The sequence below is a fragment of the Somniosus microcephalus genome, chromosome 6 (assembly GCF_052327205.1).
Source record: "Somniosus microcephalus isolate GS21.2 chromosome 6, FLI_Smic_1.0, whole genome shotgun sequence".
In the NCBI taxonomy this organism is placed as follows: Eukaryota; Metazoa; Chordata; class Chondrichthyes; order Squaliformes; family Somniosidae; genus Somniosus; species Somniosus microcephalus.
In genome coordinates, this window is record NC_140992.1 from 203,932,939 (window position 1) to 203,957,875 (window position 24,937).

At 45.4% G+C, this 24,937-nt stretch overlaps 1 protein-coding gene across 1 annotated transcript in view; it reads left to right on the plus strand.

Annotated features, from left to right (window-relative positions):
* The window catches only part of rspry1 (ring finger and SPRY domain containing 1), a 90,258-nt gene that overhangs the window by 57,500 nt on the left and 7,821 nt on the right, over positions 1-24,937 (plus strand). Inside the window, exons 9-13 of the mRNA XM_085991262.1 lie at positions 1,541-1,672; positions 4,499-4,614; positions 20,581-20,724; positions 21,423-21,534; positions 23,368-23,470. Coding sequence (XP_085847388.1) covers positions 1,541-1,672; positions 4,499-4,614; positions 20,581-20,724; positions 21,423-21,534; positions 23,368-23,470 — 607 coding nt within the window. The remainder of the gene's footprint in view (positions 1-1,540; positions 1,673-4,498; positions 4,615-20,580; positions 20,725-21,422; positions 21,535-23,367; positions 23,471-24,937) is intronic.

The following is a 24,937-nucleotide window of genomic DNA, read 5'->3' on the forward strand; positions in this document are numbered from 1 at the left end:
CCTGTCAAAACAGTTGGCGCAGCTTGCAAGCGTCTCTGTAGCTAAGCAACAGCTTCAGCTAGATGCTTGCAGAGTCACGAATTGAGGAAAAAAAGCAACGAAAAGTAAAAAAAAGTTATCTGAACCGACTCCTGAATTTTACCGGTGGATAGAGCATTCCGGAGATTTAACCTCCGTTTAAACGAAAGTTTCCTGTACTTTGCACTTAAAGTACCGTGGGATCTTAAGCCATAGGACTGACTATTTCAATGGCTGTTAAACATTTCATCGCATCCAAAAGATGGATCTCCACCAGTGTAGCAGTATGAAAATTACAAGTCTGGATGAGATGGTTATTACATAGAATTTACAGCACAGAAACAGGACATTCAGCCCAAAAGGTCTATGATGGTGTTTATGCTCCACATGAGCCTCCTCCCACCCTACTTCATCTCCCCCTGTCACTATATCCTTCTATTCCTTTCTCCCTTGTACTTATCTAGCTTCCACTAAAATGCCTCCAATGCTATTTGCCTGAACACTCCATTTGGCAGCGATTTCGGCATTCGTACTACTTTGAGTAAAGATGTTTCTCCTGGATTATTTATTAGTGACTATCTTACATATATTTATGGCCCCTAGCTTTGGATTCTCCCACAAGTGGAAACATCTTCTCTACGTCTACCCTTCATAGATCCCCTTCATAATTTTAAAGACCTCTATCGGGTCACCTCTCAGTCCCAGCCTTTTCAGTCTTTCTTGATAGATGTACCCTCTCAGTTTTGTTATCATTTTTTGTATTTTCTCCAGTGCTTTTCTATACTTTTTTTTGCACCAGAACTGTACACAGTACTCTAAGTGTGATCTAACCAAGGTTCTATATAAGTTTAGCATAACTTCTGAGCCTTAAGCATTGGTGGCACCAAATGTAAGGAAGGCTACTTCAAGTCTTTTGTGTTCAATTGCACGCTGATACAAATATTAAATATTTAAACTATTATAATTGTCATGTAAAATGTGTGATTTATGTTCATTTTTTTTTTTAAGTTGGAAAACTGCAATTCTGTTTACTTAGTTTTGGTATAATTCAGAGCTGATCTTATATAACTACAGGAAACTTTCTGATATCCGGCACTGACGGGACTGAGCTGGTGCCGTACCATCCAAAGTGCCGGACGTACCAGCATAATGTTGAAACATACGGAACTGAAAAGCTCCATGTGAATCAACAAACCCTGTTGCTTAGCAACAGCTTCAGAACAGTCGGCTGCAGCTGCAAGCGTCTCTAGCTGAAGCTGTTGCTATAGCTACAGACCTTGCAGTGCCTGACTGGGGGGAAAAAAAGCAACGAGAACTAAAAAAAACTTATAGAATACGGCTCCTGATTTTTGCCGTTAGATCGAGTATTCCGGACATATAACCTCCGGATAAACCAAAGTTTCCTGTACAAGCATTATCAAATGCAATTGTTCAAGTGGGCAAAGCATGTGTCTTTTATTACTAGAATGAATTGTTTTTCGGCAGTAGATATTTGTTGAAACAATTCAACTTTTAATTGCAGGTGAAAATAAATTAACTGTCTCTGAGTCGTGTATTAGTGATCAACTACTTATGCTGGAGTCGTGGGTAAATCATACAGATTACCTGAAACGACAGGTTGGCTTCTCTGCACAGTGGAGCCTGGATAATTTGTGTAAGTTTGAGATTTTTGCTTGATTGTCATGAGAAACTAAATTGTTTGACAATATTCAAATAGAATACTTGTAATTTTAGTGACATTGCAGCCCATGAAGATTAATGAGAAATATACTGGCAACTTTAATAAGTAAAACTGCATGGTGCAAAGTTATCATTCCTTACTGCTGGGGTATGAGTGGTAACTACGAATCTAAAGACTTTATCTACCAATTTCAAAAAATTACCCCGTGATGACCATAATTGCATTTCATAAAATACTGGCTCCAATGGTGTCTCTCTCCCCACTCCCTCTCCAACTTTTTTCTTGTACATAAAAAAAAATCTTGCTGCTCTGAACTGAATTCTGATAGTAACATCTTGGGGGGAAAAGAAAATTTGGAATTTTAAACCCAGAGTATTCAGTGGAGCCGTTTGAAACCTGCTGCAACTTGGGAACAATGACTGACAGGAAAAGACCCACTGGTCTATCCAGCCTGGTCCACACAACCGCAATGCCTTGTGCATCATATTATACACTCCCCACCTGCAGCCATGTAACCTCTTGGGAGAGGCTGAAAAACAGATAAAAACATAGGGGGGAAATCTGGAAAATACTTATCTGACCCCCCCCCCCCCCCCCCTTCCCCCAGGCGATCAAAACTAATCTGGAAACCACTCGTCTACAGTACCTATCTTTTGTACAAGGTGATCGCCCCAGCCAGAAGCAGGTTTAGTCCTCGCTTGAAGGAATACAGCGATCAGCATTTGCTGCATGAGGCATGACGCTGTTCCACAGGTCCACTAATCTCTGACAAAAGAGCCACTTCCTAACATCTTGAGTTTTGAAATGTTAGTTTGTGTATATCCTAATGATTTTTATCAAATTGTGGTGTCATACAGTTTTAAAATACTATTCTATGATTATTGATACTGATTTAACAAGAGTAAGATTTTCTGTGTTGAAGTAGAACCCTATTCTTTTAAATTGTAATGCTGTGATGCTTTCTTCCAAAACCTTATTTAATTACAGCTCAGTAGCAAAACAGCACCATAATGCCAGCACAGTATTGCTTCTAAAGCACAGCAGTCAAGTGAATCAGAAGATTTGGCATAACTCCCTTTCTTCTCTTCCCTTCACCCTCCCCCCACCCCCCAAAAAAGTTTTTGGACTCTTTGAACTCTAATTGAAACCTGTAACCAGCTATTATTGAAGGAAATCTTTTTTTTCCCCAACCAATGAGTGGTTTATTTATCTGATCATTTAAATACCAGATCTCTTGCATGTGTATTTTCTCCCCTCTTGCCCTCTCTCCAAAAATAATCGGGGCAAGTGTACAAAAAACAAAATCAGGACTACTATTGTTCAATTTCTGCCTGTCACGGTGACAAATGGCTTTTTTTTTTAAATGAACAGCAGTAACCGTGAAGTGTCCATTTTAAGTGAAGCCGAGCAATGTGGAAACAAGTATAATCGGAAGTAACTTCTGAACAGATGCCTCCTGTCTTATTTCTCAGCTTATACACCCACCCCCTTATTTTCATATTCCATGTATATTTCATCAAGTTGCAGAGAAAGTTTTAATCCTAGATGTTTCCATTTACAAAACTGAGATCTACACTTTCAAGGTGCTTAGCTTAAATTTTAATCAGGAAAAAAATATTGAGTAAGCCTATACTTGACTGGGGGTAGGTTAACTGAGGTGGAATTTATCAAACAAAGCAAAGTACTGTGGATGCTGGAAATCTGGTGGGGGGAGAGACCCTGAAAATGCTGGAAATACTCAGCAGGTCAGGCAGCATCTGTGGGAAACGGAGTTAACTTTTCAGGTTGATGATCATTCGTCAAAAGTCTGCGTTTTTATTAATGATTAAGAACTAGTCTCTTATATTTAGACTGCTGGCAACAATAGGGACAGTATGGGTCATTGGCAATATTTCTGCTTACAGAAATAGACTTCAGGGACCAATTGGTGATTAGTTTGAACTATTGCTAAAATGTCAAAGTCTATTTCTGATGCACTTGTGAAAGAAATATACTTTAAATAGTTTAAATGTCTCGATGTAATGGGAATCTGCCAACTGTACATATACACCAAGGGTATGAAATGGTTAAATTTATCATTTGGGTTCTTGAGACTTCAGATCTCGGTTGTGATCCTAGTTTGGGCCTAAAGCCAACCACACCAGACCACACTGTCTTGTAAGGCAACATTTATTTAGTCTCAACAAATTTATTAATCAAAGCTCATTTACTTGGTTATCATGATTAAGTATTATGATAATCAGCGCACTCAAGACACTTATTTCGACCCAGAACCCTCCTGTCAGTGGCGTTGGGAAATTCTCTGGATTCCAATGCAAGTTCCCTTCAGTGATCCAGCTCATAGCGGTATTGGGAGATTCCCTGAATGTGCAGGATGCAAGTCCCACTGCAGTCCAGAAAGTGACACACTTTTTAGTCACTCGTCCTTTGATTTTTGGTTAGTTTTGCAAACGCCTGCAGCCTTGTCATCCTGTTACAAATGATGAGCACGGAGAACAAGCATTTGTTCTTCCGCTTGCTTTGTTCTCGCATTTACATTTGTTGTTGCAGTTGTTCTTGTAGCTGGAACTAGCTTTTAAGTAACATGATTAAGGAAATATCAAAAGCAACTACTTTAGATGATGTAAAATGCAATTGTACAGCACTACAGTTGACTGCACCAGAACGCACTGTCTAAATAGTCCCAGTTTTGAATTGACTCTGACTTTTCACATCCTTGCTACTAATCTGAAAAGCATAATGCTTGTGGATACTATTCCTTTTAATGCTACCTGTTCTGCCTAATTTTTGTAACTACAGTTTTGAAACCGAAAAGACAGTTCACTTACGAGAAAGTAAATCTCAGCCACGTCAATGCAATGTTGAATAGCAATGACGTTAGTGAATACCTCAAAATTTCACCAGATGGACTGGAGGTGAGTGTTTTGTTTATTTGCCTTGAACTGCTACAGTAGAATGCATTCTATTTCCTTACATCTTGTTTTTGTGCCCTTAATGCATCCTTGGGGGTATCTGAGGTCACATGAAATCTGGATTTTGCTCCAATTGCCATTCAAAATGCAATGTTTGTTGCCAGTACAGGTAGACTACCCTTTATCCGGACTTCCGAAAACCGAAACCCTCTAAAAACCGAAGGTTTTTTCGTTCAGCGTAAGACGTGCGTACGAACGAAAAAACCTTCGGTTTTTAGAGGGTTCCGGTTTCGGAAGTTCGGATAAAGGGTAAGTCGTGCGCACGACCCCCCGCCGACCCCCCCGCCGGCCCCGACAACCGCCGACCCCACCAGCCCCGACAACCGCCGACCCCCCCCGCCGGCCCCGACAACCGCCGACCCCCCCGCGGACCCCGACAACCGCCGATCCCCCCCCGACAACCGCCGATCCCCCCCGCCAGCCCCGACAACCGCCGACCCCCCCCGCGGACCCCGCCGGCCCCGACAACCGCGGACCCCGCCGGCCCCGACAACCGCCAGCCCCGACAACCGCCGACCCCCCGCCGACCCCGACTGACTTACGCTGAGCGTCAGCGTAAGTCGTGCGCACGACCCCCCGCCGACCCACCTTCCGAAATCCGAAATTCTCCTTTATCCGAAACTCGGCTGGTCCCGAGGTTTTCGGATAAAGGATAGTCTACCTGTACTAATAAATTTAGAATTAATTTTGTGTCTCAATTCTATTCAGTTTCTTTAAGAAAAGTTTCCATAGGCAGACTTGCTTTTTATGCAATCTGAGTTGAGTAATGTACCGCAAGATTTAAGTTGTACTTTTACTGTGAGATTTCACTAGGAGATTACACAGACTGCCCACCATGCACTCCTGGTTATTTAAAAAGGCAGAAACCACCATGCTGTCTGACTATATTCAAGCCAAAATTAGTAATCAAACTTCTTTTACACAATTAATTACACGGAGACAGAAGAATACAACAAGAGACGAGCAGTTCAAATACTTAAAGTTGAACCCATTCATGAGTTTAAGAAAACACTCAACTAATATTTACAGTCTGATAATTTGCAGTATTTTGACACACTCTTGTAAACTTCAGATGTTTTACTTGCACCAGAACATTAAGCCGGTGCTTTAATTTTATGGCCAGATTAGATTGTCAAATACAAATTTGAATAGTGAGGCTTACAAGACTTTAGTGATTTATAATTTTGAAAGTACATAAAATGTAGTATCGAGTATAAAACAACACTTGTTACCAAGCATCCTATACAATAACTATAAAACATGGGCAATTATTTGACTGCAACCTGTACGTGCAGTGACAAACAAGGTTGCACAGCTAGCTGAAAGCAAAAAAAAAAAAAAAATGCAGCCACCAGAAAGAAAAAGGAAACCCAACAAAAACATTTTAATACTGTGCTAGTCCGAAGTCCATGGGTCATCTAGGAAGCGGAGGGGAGTGTTTATATTTTTAAAAAAATATGAACTCCACATACCTTCCCATCAAACTCTCCATTTGGAGTAAGAGCTGAAGGATCACTTGACGACCCTGGGGTAGAGTTTCCGCTTTGAACGCAATTGTCAATCCGGGTGCAATTGCGTTCAAAATTCCACTCGTTTTCTGAAGTGAAGTTAGGGTTTAAGTTTCTGCTCAAACTCATTTGCATAATCACAAATTTAAATCTTCCATGAACCAGTGCAATTAGGCCGTATTTTAGAATGATTTTTTTTCCCCCCTTGCATTGAAAAATATTCCTTGATATATTTAAGAGTGGTAACCTGGTCAAGTCTAAAACGAGTTCGAAGGCCTACATTTATAAAAACAAGCTTTTTTTTTAATAGCATACAGCGATAGCATGCCTCTGCTTTGAGAATGAATTCTATCTAAGGACATTAGCAGGTCCTTACAGATGTGGTTTTTGTAGTACTGGTGATAGGTATCGATGAATTGCAGACTGATTTTTAATTTTTTGATCTGGATAGAATTGTTCTAATGAAAGTGAAATACATTAATTCAGATGGCCTTTCAGTTTATCTGTAGTATTTAGTTATTAAGGTAGATGCACTAATTTACTGCTGGGTTTTATTCCTAAAGGTGGAAGAGTGTATGTGGCAAAAATTTTAATTTTCTAAATATACATCTGTGCATGTGAGTTTTTGCAGTTATTTAATCCAGGGATATCCAAACTATATGGCCTGTTGGCTATATCCAGCCTGAGCCTGGCATTTTGGCCATGGAGCTGCTTTGCTCTATTTGTGTCCATTTGCTGTCTGGTTTGTCCTGTTTGAATTTTATCAGCCTGGTGGTTTGGAAAGGGCTGTTGCCATTTCTGCATTGGTGGGTAAAGCATAAGTAGCACATCAAATATGTTTATGTATGCAGTTAGAGATGTATGCAAATTATACATGTATATAAATTTTACATGTGGCTCACAATGCTCCATGGTATGCACCTGATTTGTCTCACAGACATAAAGCTTAGGTACTCATGGTTTAATTTAATTCTGCCTGTTTTTCTATGCCCTGACATAGTGAGGTAGTTGTATCATGTGGTGTGGTACCTTGCCATACAGACAAGGACTCTGGTTTGATCCCCAGTCTGTTAACATGTTAGCTGATCTCAGCAGGGCAGCAATAAGGATGTCATTGACTCCCCTTCACCAGGGAGGGGAAACTTACCTAGGATTCCTGCTGCCAATTACTGTCTCTTAACTCTTGCATTGGAAACTGTAAATATGAAAACTGGATCAAATCTGGCTGTGATGCCTTCCATTGCTGAATAACCTACGAATATTTGTTTCTGGGCTCCCATACAACTGAGGTACTGGCGGATGGCTGGTACATATGAATTGTATCTTGGCATGAATTTGCACCTTCAGGTGCAGGAGGAAGAAGGGGGAAAATTGGAATAGTGAATTTTTTTTAAAGATTTCTCTGGTTTCCATCTCTTTCTGTTTTGGCTTTGTCTATTTTCTCTTGTATACTATGAAACAAATGATGAAATTGTTAATGCAGTTAATAAACTGAAGAGCTGGAAATGCCGATTAGATCAAATGAAGTTGCTGGCTGTGCCCTTTGTAAAAGATGAAAGTAGCCATTTCCAATTGGCATAGATCTACCAAACTTCTACAGTTTTTCTTTTACTGCCAACCTAGTACAAACTGAAAAATGTTCTGTCTGTCAGCATGTTGTTCCGACTGATGACCCCTCCACATGGTACTGATACTTCTCCACAGCAGTCTGTTGGACCCTGCTCACAGTTTTGCCTATTTTAAGGCTAAAGGGATATGGGGAGAAAGGTACTGAATTTGGATGATCAGCCATGATCTCATTAAATGGCGAAACAGGCACGAGGGGCCGAATGGCCTACTCCTGCTCCTATCTTCTATATTTCTATGTTTGCCAATACAGATCAGATTTAATTGGCACAAATTTAAGCCTATGCAACCCAGCAGTCCCTGCCTTAAATTTCTCCAGCATATAAAAATGTAGATTTTGTGACTTGATTTTAAATTTGCCAAAAACACCAAGGTAGGTACTTGCATGCCAGAACAATGCAACTTTCTTCATGCTGTTTCTCCAGCATAACTAACAGCTGTTTGTCTTCAAAATATTAGCCTACTTTGTGTTACTGCACCTGTGACCAGCCCAAAGCCATGGGACTAGATTGTTGTCTCTACAACATCTTTAAATGGATTGAAAGAAAAATGGTATTTTGTGGATTGAGTTTTCGAGGTTAAGTATTCACACCAGGTCCCGTATTTAATAGTGAAAGGAATAGAATTGGACTTGGTGTCAGCATGAGTGTTTGTGTTTAATTCAGTTCAGTGAATTCCAGCTCTTCAGTTTTATTAACTGCATTAACAATTTCATCATTTGTTTCATAGTACTGTATACAAGAGAAAATAGACAAAGCCAAATCAGAAAGAGATGGAAACCAGTATGACCAGTCACCCCTGGAACTTGGACCAGTTTACATGGTTTTAATATTAAAGTGTGGCGGAACCACCAGAGGATTATGGACAATTGTATATAATTCCTTTTACAGCAATGTAGTACAGCTGGGGGCTGCACCTTTGATGTATCTGTTAACTGTACTAGGGCTTCTTTCCTGTACTCCGCGTGATGACGTCATGCCGTCTGTCACGTGATCTCAACGGCGGGAAGAACGTCATGACGCCAGAGCTCGGAACCTGCTAACAGTTGAGCTCGGAACCTTCTAGCAGTTTCCAGGGAGGCTTTCAAGCAGACCAGACCTATTTGCATTGTATCCTACAATTTCCTGTACAGCTTCGTTTGTTCATTAAATTTTATTGTTTTTGATTTTCTGAGTCGATCTCAATTCTTCGGCTAGGAACCCCAGTTCCTACATTGGTGACCCCGATTTCTTCGCAATTTTGGGAGCAACAACCGGCCGCGTGGTTTTTCCAGGCGGAAGCCCAATTTGCAATCCGGGGAGTAGCGGCGGATTCGACCCGTTATTATTACGTGGTCTCCGCCCTCGACAGCGCCACGGCCTCGCGGGTCGTCGGCCTCCTTGAGAGTCCACCGAACGATGGCAAGTCCGAAGCTTTAAAAGCACGTTTACTGCAGATTTTCGGTCTGTCCAAGTCGGAGCACGCTCGCAGACTTATCTCCATGCCCGGCCTCGGGGACTCAAAACTCTCAGAGCTCATGAGCCAAATGCTCACGCTTTTGGGCTCGGAATCGCAATGTTTTCTGTTCCGCGAGCTGTTTCTCTGTCAACTACCAGAGCCAGTACAGACAGCCTTGGCCAATTCCGCGATCACGGATTGTGCTGAACTCGCCGCGGAAGCGGATAAAATATTCACCGTCTCTCAACAATCTTGTGCAGCCACGAGGCGCCCATCCCCCACAAGAGCGATTCCGACGACGACTCCTGCAGGCTGGTGTGCATACCACGCTCGTTTCGGCGCGAAGGCCAGAAATTGCTGTCTGCCCTGCAGTTCCTCACCAAAAAAAAAACCTACCTCAAAGCAGCGGTTTCTGAGAAGATCAATAAGGCCTAAGGGACGCGCCGGAGTTGCGATGGCCGTCGGGTCCGCAGGGAAACTCCTATACATTACAGACTCCCTGTCAGGGCGACGCTTTCTCTGTGATACTGGCTCCCAGTGCAGTATCCTACCAGCGTCGAAGCTAGATCTTCAATCCGGCGGTCAAGGTCCCCCCCTCGAGGCAGCCAATGGTGCGGCCATTCGCACGTTCGGAAAGCGTAGGGTCCAGTTGGGTTTTGGCAGCCAACGTTTTGTTTGGGAGTTCATCAAGGCAAATGTCTCTCAGGACATCCTGGGGGCAGATTTCTTCTGCGCAAACGGGTTTCTCGTCGACGTCTGACACTGCCGGCTAATCAGTGCCTCCACTTTTCACTCGGTCCCCTGCACCGCGATGTCTTGGTCAGTTGCCTGTGCAGTCCCATCTCCAAATGAGTTCTCTCGTCTTCTCAGTGAGTTCCCTGAGCTCATCAGGCCCACATTTTCTTCTTCAGTCGCGAGGCACGGTGTGGTGCACCACATTACCACGACAGGATCCCCCGTTTATGCGAGAGCTCGGCCGCCAAGGCGGAGTTCCATACAATGGAACGCCTGGGTATTATTCGACGTTCGAATAGTCCTTGGTCCTCGCCATTACACATTGTTCCTAAGCCAGGCGGTGGATGGCGACTACAGACGCCTGAATGAGGCTACCACACCGGATCGGTACCCAATTCCTCACATTCAGGATTTTTCGGCCCATCTGGCAGGGAATTCCATCTTTTCCAAAGTAGATCTCGTCCGAGGCTATCATGAAGTGCCTGTGCATCCTCGGGACGTCCCCAAAACTGCCGTCATCACACCTTTCGGGCTCTTTGAGTTCCTTCGTATGCCGTTTGGCTGAAGAATGCAGCACAAGCCTTCCAACGTCTCATGGATTCAGTGTTGTGCGATCTGCCGTTCATCTTCGTCTACCTAGACGACATCCTTATTGCCAGTAACAGCACGAAAGAACACATTACGCACTTGCGTACTCTTTTTTTCTCGTCTCGGCCAACATGGCCTTATTATCAACCCGGCCAAGTGCCAGTTTGGGTTGCACAGCATTGATTTCCTGGGACACAGAATCACCTCAGAAGGCGCCGTCCTGCTGCCCACGAAGGTGGAAGCAGTCACCTCGTTCCCTCTTCCTCAGACCGTCAGGGCCCTCCAGGAATTTCTGGGAATGGTCAATTTTTATCATCGGTTCGTCCCCAAGGCAGCATTGTTGATGCAACCTTTGTACAAGGCTCTCTGAGGTAAATCGTGCAAAGACCCGATCGATTGGACACCCCAGATGGACCAGGCTTTCCTCGACACTAAGAACGCTTTGGCTGCTGCGACCATGTTGGCACATCCCCTTCCGGGCGCAACCATTGCCCTTGCCACCGACGCATCTGATTATGCTATCGGGGCAGTACAGGAGCAGTGGGTCGACGGCACATGGCAACCACTGGCTTTCTTCAGCCGTCAATTGCTGAAGAACGAACGCAAGTATAGTACTTTTGATAGGGAGTTGTTGGCATTGTTTCTGGCCATCTGCCATTTTCGCTTCCTACTGGAAGGACGCCCATTCATGGCTTTTGTAGACCACAAGCCACTTACTTTTGCGATGGCCAAGACAGCGGAACCATGGTCGGCACGGCAACAACGTCATCTTACGTACATATCTGAATTTACAACCGACATACAACATGTCTCGGGCAAAGACAACCTGGTGGCGGATTGTCTCTCCCGCGCCCAGCTCCATGCAGTACACCTGGGAGTCGACTATGTTGGTTTGGCAAAAGAACAGAAGGCAGACCCTGAAGTGCAGGCATACCGGACCGCACCTTCCAGCTTACAAGTGGCTGATGTCAGTTTCCAGGCCGCAGGGACCACACTCCTGTGACATCTCGATGGGCGTCCCACGTCCAATCGTTCCAGTCAAATGGCGCAGGAGAATTTTCGACACTATCCACGGGTTGTCACACCCTGGCATGAGAGCGTCACAACGACTCATGGCAAAGAAATTCATCTGGAAGGGCATGCATCTCGGCGTCCGTGACTGGACCAATACCTGCGTGAGTTGCCAGAAGTCCAAGATACAACGCCATGTTAAGGCCCCAGTCGCCACGTTTCCGGTTCCGGAGCGTCGATTCGACCATGTGCACGTGGACCTGGTTGGTCCTCTCGCGGGTACACTCACCACCTCACCGTGGTAGACTGCACCACCGGGTGGCCAGAGGCAATTCCTTTGGTTGCCACCACAGCGGCAGACGTCTCCAGAGCCTTCATCTTGTCGTGGGTAGCTCGGTTCGGGGTACCGGCTGACATCTCCTCCGACCGGGGGCCTCAATTTACCTCTGAGCTTTGGAACGCCGTAGCTCAAGGTTTGGGCACCAAGCTTCATCGTACCACCGCCTACCATCCACAGGCGAATGGTCTGTGTGAAAGATTCCACAGGTCCCTTAAAGCCACACTGCATGCTAGTCTCCGTGGGCCTAGTTGGATAGACAGGCTCCCTTGGGTGCTGCTAGGCCTTCGCACGGCGCCTAAGGACGACCTGCATTCTTCAGCAGAGCTGGTTTACGGCCAACCACTGAGTGCCTGGCGATTTTCTTCCTCCTCACACGGAACCCTGGTCCCCAGCTCAGCAGCTCGTCCGCCACCAGGAAGCGGCTAGGAATTTCATCTCGGTGCCTACGTCGCATCATGACCTGCAGCGCTCCCATGTCCCGGTGGATCTTAAGAGCGCAGAATAAGTGTTCATTCGGCAGGATGCTCGCAAAAACCCGCTCAAACCGCCTTACACAGGTCCGTTCTGCGTCATCTCGTCAGGTGACAAGTCCTTCACAGTTGACGGCGGTAAGCCTGGCCACATCGCCATCGACCGGTTGAAACCGGCGCATCTGGATCTGAGCGAACCAGTCGTCACCGCTCAGCCGCCTCGTCGTGGTCGTCCACCGTCGACTGCCGGTCCAGTACAGCCACAGTCATCCGCCGAGTCGCCAGTGCCCGCCTCACCGGGTTGACCACAGCCGGCCTCCTCTTCTCCGCCTGCGGCATCATCCCAACCACAGCCAAGGGCCAGTTCGTCTTCTAGCGCTCCGTTCCAGCTGCCGGGGTATCGCAGTCGGTCGGAGAGACTCGTCCGACTCCCTTCTCGCCTTACCTTCTCTGTTAAAAGCAATTCTGGGGGGGGGGGGGGCGCGCGCATGTGGCGGAACCACCAGAGGATTACAGACAATTGTATATAATTCCTTTTACAGCAACGTAGTACAGCTGGGGGCTGCACCTTTAATGTATCTGTTAACTGTGTACTAGGGCTTTTTTCCTGTACTCCGCGTGATGACATCATGCCGTCCGTCACGTGATCTCTCAACGGCGGGAAGAACATGATGACGTCAGAGCTCTGAACCTGTTAGCAGTTGAGCTCGGAACCTTCTAGCAGTTTCCAGAGAGGCTTTCAAGCAGACCAGACCTATTTGCATTGTATCCTACAGCTTCGTTTGTTCATTAAATGTTATTGTTTTTGATTTTCTGAGTCGATCTCAATTCTTCGGCTAGGAACCCCAGTTCCTACAAAAGCATCTATTAAAAGGAACTATTTAAATAGTGAAAGTGTTCAAATTGTAAGGAAGATTTTCATCACTGAAGTGATGAAAGGAATAATTTTCCTTGCAATATAAACTGGATATTCCTTACTTGTAATGTGACTTTTGGGTGACCCATTGGTTATATTTTAGAAAGCTAGGAACAGAAGTAGGCTGTTCCACGATTTGATTACATCATGGCTGATCTGTACCTCGCCACCATTTACCCACCTTTGTTCCATATCCCTTGATACCCTTGCCTAACAAAAATCTATCTATCTCAGTCTTGAAAATTTCAATTTGCCCAACATCCACTGCCTTTTGGGAGAAAGTTCCAGATTTCCACTACCCTTTGTAAAAACCTACTTCTTGATTTCACTCCTAGTTCTAATTTTAAGATTATACCCCCTTTGGATTTTCACACCAGTGGAAATAGATTTTCGGGGGAGAGCAGCAGCGGAGGAGGAGCCCGGCTTAAAAACCGGCGCGAAGGCAGAGGCCCGACCAGTTCGGGGGAGAGCAGCAGCAGCAGAGGAGGAGCCCGGCTTAAAAACCGGCGCGAAGGCAGAGGCCCGACCAGTTCGGGGGAGAGCAGCAGCAGCAGAGGAGGAGCCCGGCTTAAAAACCGGCGCGAAGGCAGAGGCCCGACCAGTTCGGGGGAGAGCAGCAGCGGAGGAGGAGCCCGGCTTAAAAACCGGCGCGAAGGCAGAGGCCCGACCAGTTCGGGGGAGAGCAGCAGCGGAGGAGGAGCCCGGCTTAAAAACCGGCGCGAAGGCAGAGGCCCGACCAGTTCTGGGGAGAGTAGCAGCGGAGGAGGAGCCCGGCTTAAAAACCGGCGCGAAGGCAGAGGCCCGACCAGTTCTGGGGAGAGTAGCAGCGGAGGAGGAGCCCGGCTTAAAAACCGGCGCGAAGGCAGAGGCATACCAAATCAACAGCAGAGGAGAGAGGTAAAAAGTAATCAGTGTGTGACGTCACCAGGGAGCAGGTAAGTGATTGGTTGGTGAGTATTTCTCTCTTTTCAATACAAGCTTGACTTCTGTGGTGTTAAATTTCTAGGGTCTCTGGTGTAGTGGGGACAGTTGGTAAATAAAGCGCCCTAGAGTATACCTGTAACTGGGGTATTGAATAAATTTTTTAATTAAAGGAGTAAGTCATGGCAGGAGAGCTCAGACCCGTGTTCTGCTCCTCTTGCTCCATGTGGGAAATCGGGGACGCTGCCAGTGTCCCTGACGACCATGTGTGCGGGAAATGCATCCAGCTGCAGCTACTTGCAGACCACACTGCGGCGCTCGAGCTGCGGGTGGATGAATTTTGGAGCATGCGCGATGCTGACAGGCTCGTGGATAGCACGTTTAGCGAGTTGTTCACGCCTCAGGGTAGGGCAGCACAGGGGGTGACCATCAGGCGGAGCAACAAAGGCAGGCAGGTAGTGCAGGGAACCCCTGCGGACATCCCCCTTTCAAAGGGATCTGGGGGTCCTGGTGCACGAAACTCAAAAAGTTAGTATGCAGGTGCAGCAAGTGATCAAGAAGGCCAATGGAATGTTGGCTTTTATTGCTAGGGGGTTGGAATATAAAAACAGGGAGGTATTGCTGCAGTTGTACAAGGTATTGGTGAGGCCGCACCTGGAATACTGCATACAGTTTTGGTGTCCATACTTAAGAAAAGACATACTTGCTCTCGAGTCAGTACAAAGAAGGTTCACTCGGTTAATCCCGGGGATGAGGGGGTGGTCATATGAGGAGAGGTTGAGTAGATTGGGACTCTACTCATTGGAGTTCAGAAGAATGAGAGGCGATCTTATTGAAACATATACGATTGTGAAGGGGCTTGATCGGGTGGATGCGGTGAGGATGTTCCCAATGATGGGTGAAACTAGAACTAGGGGGCATAATCTTAAAATAAGGGGCTGCTCATTCAAAACTGAGATGAGAAGAAACTTCTTCACTCAGAGGGTGGTAGGTTTGTGGAATTTGCTGCCCCAGAAAGCTGTGGAAGCTACATCATTAAATAAATTTAAAACAGAAATAGATAGTTTCCTAGAAGTAAAGGGAATAAAGGGTTACGGGGAGCGGGCAGGAAATTGGACATGAGTCTGGGTTCGGAATGGTCATGGCCCTGTGGGTAGTGGAGCGGGCCCAGGGGCCGTGTAGCCTTGTTCTGCTCCTACTGTGTTCTAATTCTGTTAGATTTCAGGAGATGGTTTTATTCCTGTTCCTGGCTGGGGTGGAGATCGCCTTTACAGAAGGTAAGTACTGTAGAAAATATAGGGACAGAGTGATCTCCTGGAAGAATTTCGATCGCCTAGATGGGTCGGAGAGGAATTTCCCAGATTTTTTTCTCCCAAATTGGCCATTGGGTCTTTATCTGGTTTTTCGCCTCTCCCGGGAGATCACATGGGTTCGGGTGGATGCAGAGTGATAGAAGATTTGAGGTTAGGATCAGATCAGCCATGATCTTATTGAATGGTGGAGCAGGCTCGAGGGGCCGATTGGCCTACTCCTGCTCCTATTTCTTATGTTCTTATGTTCTTAAACAAGTATACCGCTTTGGATACTGTTGAGGGGGATGACTCACCAGGGGAAGGCAGCAGCAGCCGCCAACTTCATAGCACTGGGGGTGCTCCTGCTGCCCAGGAAGGGGGGAAAAAGAGTGGGAGAGCAATAGTGGTGGGGGATTCTATAGTAAGGGGAACAGATAGGCGTTTCTGTGGCCGTAGACATGAATCCAGGATGGTTTGTTGCCTCCCTGGTGCCAGGGTCAAGGATGTCACTGAGCGGCTGCAGGGCATTCTGGAGGGGGAGGGTGAACAGCCAGTGGTCGTGGTCCACATTGGTACCAACGACATAGGTAAAAAGAGGGATGAGGTCCTGCATCAAGAATTTAGGGAGCTAGGTAACAGATTAAAGAGCAGGACCTCAAAGGTTGTAATCTCTGGATTACTCCCAGTGCCACGTGCTAGTAAGTATAGGAATGGGAGGATAGAGCAGATGAATGCGTGGCTAAAGAGTTGGTGTAGGGGGGAGGGTTTTACTTTCCTGGATCACTGGGCCTGCTTCTGGGAAAGGTGGGACTTGTACAAGCCGGACGGGTTGCACCTGAACCAGAGCGGGACAAATATCCTTGCGGGGAGGTTTGCTAGCGCTGTTGGGGGGGGTTTAAACTAACTTGGCAGGGGGATGGGATACAGAGGGGAGCTGAAATAGGGGGGGGATGTGCTGCCAATTATAGAGAAAAAAACAAGTCAGCTTGGTAGACAGGGCAAATATATAAGGGCAAGGCTGGATGGCATCTATTTTAATGCAAGGAGTCTTGCAAATAAGGTGGATGAACTGAAGGTGTTGATAAACACATGGGAGTATGATATTGTTGCTATCACGGAGACATGGTTGAGGGAAGGGCAAGACTGGCAGCTCAATATTCCGGGGTACAGAATCTTCAGGCAAGACAGAGGGGGAGGTATAAGAGGAGGGGGTGTCGCAATATTAATTAAGGAGTCAATTACTGCAGTAAGGAGGGATGATATATTAGCAGGGTCCTCTAATGAGGCCATATGGGTGGAGCTTAAAAACAAAAAGGGGGCAAGCACTTTGCTGGGAGTGTACTATAGGCCTCCAAACAGTCAGGGGGAGATAGAGGAACAGATATGTAGGCAAATCTCAGAGAAATGTGCAAATAATAGGGTAATAATAATGGGGGATTTCAACTTCCCCAATATTAACTGGGATAGTCAAAGTGTGAAAGGCTCAGAGGGTGTAGAATTCTTAAAGTGCATCCAGGAGAGCTTTTTGAGCCAGCATGTAGAAAGTCCTACAAGAGAGGGGGCGGTACTGGACCTAATTCTAGGGAATGTGGCCGGCCAAGTGGAAAAAGTGCTAGTAGGTGAGCACTTTGGTGATAGTGACCATAATATGGTAAGATTTAAGGTGGTCATGGAAAAGGACAGGGATGGGCCGGAAATAAAGGTTCTAAATTGGGGGAAGGCCGATTTTAATAGGATAAGGCAGGATCTGGCCAAAATGGACTGGGATCAGCTACTTGTAGGAAAATCCGCATCGGAGCAATGGGAGGCTTTCCGAAGGGAGATTGAGATCATACAATGGCAACATGTTCCCGTAAAGGTCAAGGGTGGTTCCAAAAACCACAGGGAACCTTGGATGTCAGGGGATATACGAGAATGGATTAGGAAAAAAAGGAGGGCTTTTGGTAGATACAAAAGGCTAAAGACGGAGGAAGCCCTAGAGGAGTACAAAAAGTGCAGGGGGATACTTAAAGAAATTAGGAGATCAAGGAGGGGCCATGAAATAACACTGGCGAGCAAAATAAAGGAAAATCCGAAGATGTTTTATAAGTATATTAAGGGTAAGAGGATAACTAGGGGAAAAAATAGGGCCCATTAGGGACAAAAGTGGCAATCTGTGTGTGGAGCCGGAAGATGTAGGAGGGGTTCTAAATGAATTTTTTGCATCTGTTTTCACTATGGAGAAGGACGATGTAGACATAGAAATAGGGCGGGGGGACTGTGATATGCTCGAACATATTAACATCGAGAGGGAGGAGGTATTGGCGGTTTTAGCTGGCCTAAAAATGGATAAATCCCCAGGCCCGGATGAAATGTATCCCAGGCTGCTGTGTGAGGCAAAGGAGGAGATTGCGGGGGCTCTAACACATATATTCAGGACCTCTCTGGCCACAGGGGATGTGCCAGAGGACTGGAGAACCGCTAATGTAGTACCATTATTCAAGAAGGGTAGTAGGGAAAAACCGGGGAACTACAGGCCAGTGAGCCTAACATCAGTGGTAGGAAAATTACTGGAAAAAATCCTGAGGGACAAAATTTGTCTCCACTTGGAGAGGCAAGGATTAATCAGGGATAGTCAACATGGCTTTGTCAAGGGAAGATCATGTCTGACTAATTTGATTGAATTTTTTGAGGGGGTGACTAGATGTGTGGATGAGGGTAACGCAGTGGATGTGGTATACATGGATTTCAGTAAGGCCTTTGATAAAGTCCCGCACAGGAGACTGGTCAAGAAGGTAAGAGCCCATGGAATCCAGGGTGCCTTGGCACATTGGATACAAAACTGGCTTAGTGGCAGAAGGCAGAGGGTGATGGTCGAAGGTTGTTTTTGTGACTGGAAGCCTGTGGCCAGTGGGGTACCACAGGGATCGGTGCTGGGTCCCTTGCTGTTTGTGGTCTACATTAATGACTTGGATATGAATGTAAAGGGTATGATCAGTAAGTTCGCGGATGATACAAAAATTGGTAGGGTGGTAAATAGCGAGGAGGGTAGCCTCAGTCTGCAGGACGATATAGATGGGTTGGTCAGATGGCCGGAACAGTGGCAAATGGAATTTAACCCGGAAAAGTGCGAGGTGATGCACTTTGGGGGGACTAACAAGGCAAAGGAATACACAATGAATGGAAAGACCCTAGGCAAGACGGAGGGTCAGAGGGATCTGGGTGTGCAAGTACACAGATCCCTGAAGGCGGCGGAACAGGTGGATAAGGTGGTAAAAAAGGCATATGGGATACTTGCCTTCATTAGCCGAGGCATTGAATATAAGAGCAAGGAGGTTATGATGGAGCTGTGTAAAACACTGGTTAGGCCACAGCTGGAATACTGTGTGCAGTTCTGGTCGCCACACTACAGGAAGGATGTGATCGCGTTAGAGAGGGTGCAGAGGAGGTTCACCAGGATGTTACCAGGGCTGGAGCGCTTCAGCTATGAAGAGAGACTGGGCAGATTGGGTTTGTTTTCCTTGGAGCAGAGGAGGCTGAGGGGGGACATGATTGAGGTGTACAAAATTATGAGGGGCATAGATAGGATGGATGCTGAGGAGCTTTTTCCCTTAGTAGAGGGGTCAATAACTAGGGGGCATAGATTCAAGGTAAAGGGCGGGAGGTTTAGAGGGGATTTGAGAAAGAACTTTTTCACCCAGAGGGTGGTTGGAGTCTGGAACTCACTGCCTGAAAGGGTTGTGGAGGCAGAAACCCTCACAACATTTAAGAAGCATTTGGATGTGCACTTGAAATGCCATAGCATACAAGGCTACGGGCCAAATGCTGGAATATGGGATTAGATTAGACAGGGCTTGATGGCCGGCGCGGACACGATGGGCCGAAGGGCCTCTATCCGTGCTGTATTACTCTATGACTCTGAGATGATTGCACACTGTTCAGCACCATTTCGAGACTCGTCAGATACTGACGCAGTCCGTGTCCGTATGCAGCAAGACCTGGACAACATTCAGACTTGGGCTGACAAGTGGCAAGTAACATTCCCCCACTATCAACATCTTGGGGGTTACCATTGATCAGAAACTGAACTGGACCAGCCATATAAATACTGTGGCTACAAGAGCAGGCCAGAGGCTGGGAATTCTGCGGCGAGTGTCTCACCTCCTGACTCCCCAAAGCCTTTCCACCATCTACAAGGCACAAGTCAGGTGTGTGATGGAATACTCTCCACTTGCCTGGATGAGTGCAGCTCCAACAACACTCAAGAAGCTCGACACCATTCAGGATAAAGCAGCCCGCTTGATTGGCATTCCATCCACCACCTTCAACATTCACTCCCTCCACCACCGGCGCACTGTGACTGCAGTGTGTACCATCTACAAGATGCACTGCAGCAACTCGCCAAAGCTCCTTCAACAGCACCTTCCAAACCCACGACCTCTACCACTTAGAAGGACAAGGGCAGCAGACGCATGGGAACATCACCACCTACAAGTTCCCCTCCAAGCCACACACCATCCTGACTTGGACCTGTATCGCTGTTCCTTCACTGTCGCTGGGCCAAAATCCTGGAACTCCCTTCCTAACAGCATTGTGGGTGTACCTACACCATATGGACTGCAGCGGTTCAAGAAGGCGGCTCACCACCATCATCTCATGGGCAATTAGGGATGGGCACTAAATGCAGGCCTAGCCAGCGACGCCCACATCCCATCAATGAATAATAAAAAATGTTTTTAAAAAATCCTTTTATCATTTTAAATACCTCGATTAGATCACCCCTCAGCCTTCTAAATTCAAGAGAATATAAGCCAAATTCATGTAACCTGGCCCCTCAATTTAACCCTTTAAGTCCTGGTATAATTTTGGTGAATCTGCACTGTATCCCTTCCAAGACCAATATAATCTTTCCTGAAGTTCAGTGTCCAAAACAGATGAGGTTGAACGATCTATTGTGCAACTAAAGCTTCCTCACTTTCGAATTCTAATTTTGCTAGTACAGGGATTTGATGCACAAAATCCTAGGCTTGAATCTCGTCAGGGTTATTGCATAAATTGATTGTTCAATGTGTTTATTCTCTTGCAGGCTCGATGTGATGCATCCTCATTTGAGAGTGTCCGGTGTACGTTCTGTGTAGATTCTGGAGTATGGTACTATGAAGTAACTGTAATTACTTCTGGTGTAATGCAGATTGGTTGGGCGACCAAGGATAGTAAATTTCTTAATCATGTAAGTTATCAAAATACTTTTTAAATGAATCGAAGACTTGTTTCACATTTCTTATTCTAAATGTTGATCCAGATCACTAAATTCCAATAGATGAAATGTAGTGAGCCAATTCAAAAATGTGGAATAACAGAGGTACTTTCATTTTCTGAGTGTTGATAATTTGACTGCAGGGGGGAGTGATGGGTCAGCAGATTATCAGTTGTAGCAGGGAAGGACACAACACAGCTGAACCCAATCCAATCCTGACTGTCCACACATGCACTTCCAGAAAGGATTACTGGATAGTAGTTAAGAGTGGGAAGCTCCATCAGTCTTCCTTTTCCTACTCCAGGGCATTTGAGTACCCTTACACCATCCCAGTTGAGATCAGCAAATTCTATACAACCCAGGAATCTAACCTGGAACTTTCCTGGTCTGGATAAACTCAGAGGCAGTGGAAGCCTTTTTTTTTTTAAGCGAATGCAGTCAAAATGACGATTTGGTCATTTGCATACAGTCAACACTATTACATTGAATAAATATACCTAGCTGAACTCTCAGTGCTGAATTTCCTGCGTTTAGCATTTAATTCCTGTTCCTTTAGTAAATGTATCTATAATTATTGATTTGCAATATCCTGCAAATATACCCTGGGTTATGCTGAAACTATGAACTATTTTAAGTGGACTTCGGTACTAGCTGTGTGTTCCTTTCTAAAGGAGGGTTATGGGATTGGAGATGATGAATACTCGTGTGCATATGATGGCTGCCGGCAGCTGATTTGGTACAATGCCAGAAGTGAACCACACATCCACCCTTGCTGGAAAGAAGGTAGTGTTAAATTCTGCTCAACCCGGCGTACTGAACTTTATTTTGTAGCTTTTGGCTTCCGATTACTACAAACAGTGGGATTTGATGTATCTCATTTGCTAACATTAAAATTGGAATATAATTAAACATTTCTCCATGCACTTCTTGAAGGTTTAGTAAGTAGTTGACCTATGCAGACCAGACCTGGTTCACTAATGTCCTTTAGGGAAGGAAACCTGCTGTCCTTACCCGGTCTGACCCATGTGTGACTCCAGACCCACAGCAATGTGGTTGACTCTAAACTGCCTTCTGAAATGGCCTAGCAAGCCACTCGGTTGTATCAAACCGCTACGAAAAACGATAATAAAACCAGACGGACCACTTAGGCACCGGATTAGGACACGACAAAGGCACACTCTGCAAAAGTGCGCCTCACTAACATCTGGGGACTTGTGTCAAAATTGGGAGAGCTGTCCCACAGAGTAGTCAAGCAACAGCCTGACAGTCATACTCATAGAATCATAGCTTTCAGCCAACTTCCCAGACTCCTCCATCACCATGTGCTGTCCCACCGGCAGGACAGACCCACCAGAGGTGGTGGCACAGTGGTATACAGTCAGGAGGGAGTGGCCCTGGGAGTTCTCAACCTTAACTCTGGACCCCATGAAGTCTCATGGCATCAGGTTAAACGTAGGCAAGGAAACCTCCTGTTGAATACCACTTGGAAGAAGCACTGACAGTAGCAGTGGTGCAGAATGTACTCTGGGTGGGAGACTTCAATGTCCCATCACCAAGAGTGGCTCGGTAGCACCACTACTGACCAAGCTGGGTGAGTTCTGAAGGATGTAGTTGTCAGACTGGGCTTGAGGTGGTGGTGAGAACACCAACACGAGGGGAAAAACCTACTTGACCTCGTCCTGACCAATCTACCTGTCTCAGATGCATCTGTCCATGCCGGTATTGGTAGCAGTGGCCACCGCACAGTCCTTGTGGAGACGATGTCCCGTCTTCACACGAAGGACACCCTCCATCGTGTTGTGTGGCAGTACCACCGTGTTAAATGGGATGGGTTCAGAACAGATCTAACAGCTCAAAACTGGGCATCCATGAGGCAGTGTGAGCCAGCAGCAGCATAATTGTATTCCACCACAATCTATAACCTCATGACCTGGCATATCCATCACTCTACCATTACCATCAAGCCAGGTGACTAACCCTGGTTCAATGAGGAGTGTAGAAGAGCATTCCAGGAGCAGCACCAGGTGTACATAAAAATGAGGTGCCAACCTGGTGAAGCTACCACAAAGGACTACATACACGCTAAACAGCAGAAGCAGCATGTTCTAGACTGAGCTAAGCAATCCCACAACCAATGGATCAGATCAAAGCTCTGCAGTCCTGCCACATCCAGTCATGAATGGTGGTAGGCAATTAAACAGCTAACTGGAGTAGGAGGCTCCATGAATATACCCATCCTCAATGATGGCATAGCCCAGCACATGAGTGTAAAAGACAAAACTGAAGCGTTTGCAACCATCTTCAGTCAGCAGTGCCGAGTGGATGAAATGTTGATCCATCTTGACTAAATATCACAACCATGCCCCATTTTGCCTATAAACAATCTAATGGGCGATAGGTTTGTTTTGTAAATAAAATACGTTTCATGTCTGGACTGGCTTTACTGAAAAAGAAGCCACCTGTGATCCAGAACGATATAACTCGAGCCTGAATTGTGAATGAGTAATACCTCTCATTTCACTCTGTTTATCACAATTAAACAGGAGTTCTAAATGACTAGTATTTTATGTTTGTGTAGATTTTAACTGGGAACGTTTTTGCTCTCTTTCCATGCAGGGGACACAATAGGATTTCTTTTAGACTTGAATAAGAAGGCGATGATTTTCTATCTTAATGGAAACCAGCTACCCCCAGAGAAGCAAGTCTTTTCATCAGCCACGTAAGTAAATTTTTGGGAAGAACTGCTTTGAGTTGATCCTGATGAAACCAGCTGCTCCTAGAGTAGTGAAATTCGAGCTAAAATATGTTGCAAATCGCTCCTCAAATATCTTGGTTAGTATTAGTTGATTTGATGTGGAATATTTCCAGATAGCAAAGGAACACAGTATTTTTCAGTACAGGTTACTGCACTTAAAATATATTTAATTAAATAGAAATTGAAAATCCCCAAAACACATTCCAGCTTTTGTATGTACTCCTGTTAAGTGATCCTTTTTGCCAGTGTTTTATTTACAATCCAAAGTAATTTGTGTGAATTGTATAATTGTTTGCCATCTACAAAATAGCAGCAAATTGAAAGCAATGAGTTATATGGAATATTTTCCAAAATGTTTGATGTGCTCTTGAGGCATATTCTAATTTACTCCGCATTCCTTTATAAAATGATTACTTTCATAGTATGAGTTGAGTGGGTCTGTATAAATGATATGGTATAAATCCAGTAGAAAAAAATATTGCAGTTACCTTTTTTAAAATCCTGTGAAGGACGTGTGTATTGATTTTAACACTCTTTTAGTGTGATACCTAAACATTATGGCAAGTTTAAAAAAAACTATTTACATCTATATCTATATCTCAAACATGATGGTATCTGCTGCCATGTCAGTGTTGCATTGAGCAGCCCAGCTAAAAGCCAGTGACGTTACGAGAACCCAAGAAACTAGAGTAACAATTTTGAGGGGCTCGATTGTGGGAAGGTGGAGTTGTGGCTCCTTCAGCCTTAGAGAAGGATTAGGGGAAGCTGGATATATAAAGCAAGACTTAGAAGATTCTGTGTAGAATAGCCAAGTATTGCTTTGTTTTTACTTATTTTTTCAGATACTTCTTTATTAAATATGTAGTCTGCCCCACATAAAATTGTATCTGGAGTTTTTTTTTAGAAGAAATTGAAGCCCATTATCAACATGGGTGGTATTGGTAGACCATTGGGCCAGCTATGGCAGTTATACCTTTTTAATCCCAATTCCCTGCTTTTTTCCAGATCCTTTTAATAACCTTATTTCTGAAGTTCTTATTTATCTCCCTTTTAAACATCTCAATTGCGATGACATACATGGCTTTCTGGGACACTGTTCCACATTCTCAACCCTTTGTGTGAAGATTTTACTGGATTTGCTTTTAACCAGTTTAGCTCAAATTCTAAAATGATTCTCCTACTGGAAGAAATGTTCCCTGCCATATCAATTCCCTTTATTATTTTGGCCACCTTTATCCGTTCACCCCTTAACCTACTCCTCTCTAGGCAATATAATCCACCGCATCTCTTGTCGTAGTTCAGTCTATTCATCTCCGATATTGTCCTGGTGAATTGTTGCTGGACTTTATCCAGAAATAGTATATCCTCCTTAAGGTGTGGTGCCCAATACTGAACACACTATTCCCAATGAGGCCCGACTTGCACACTCCA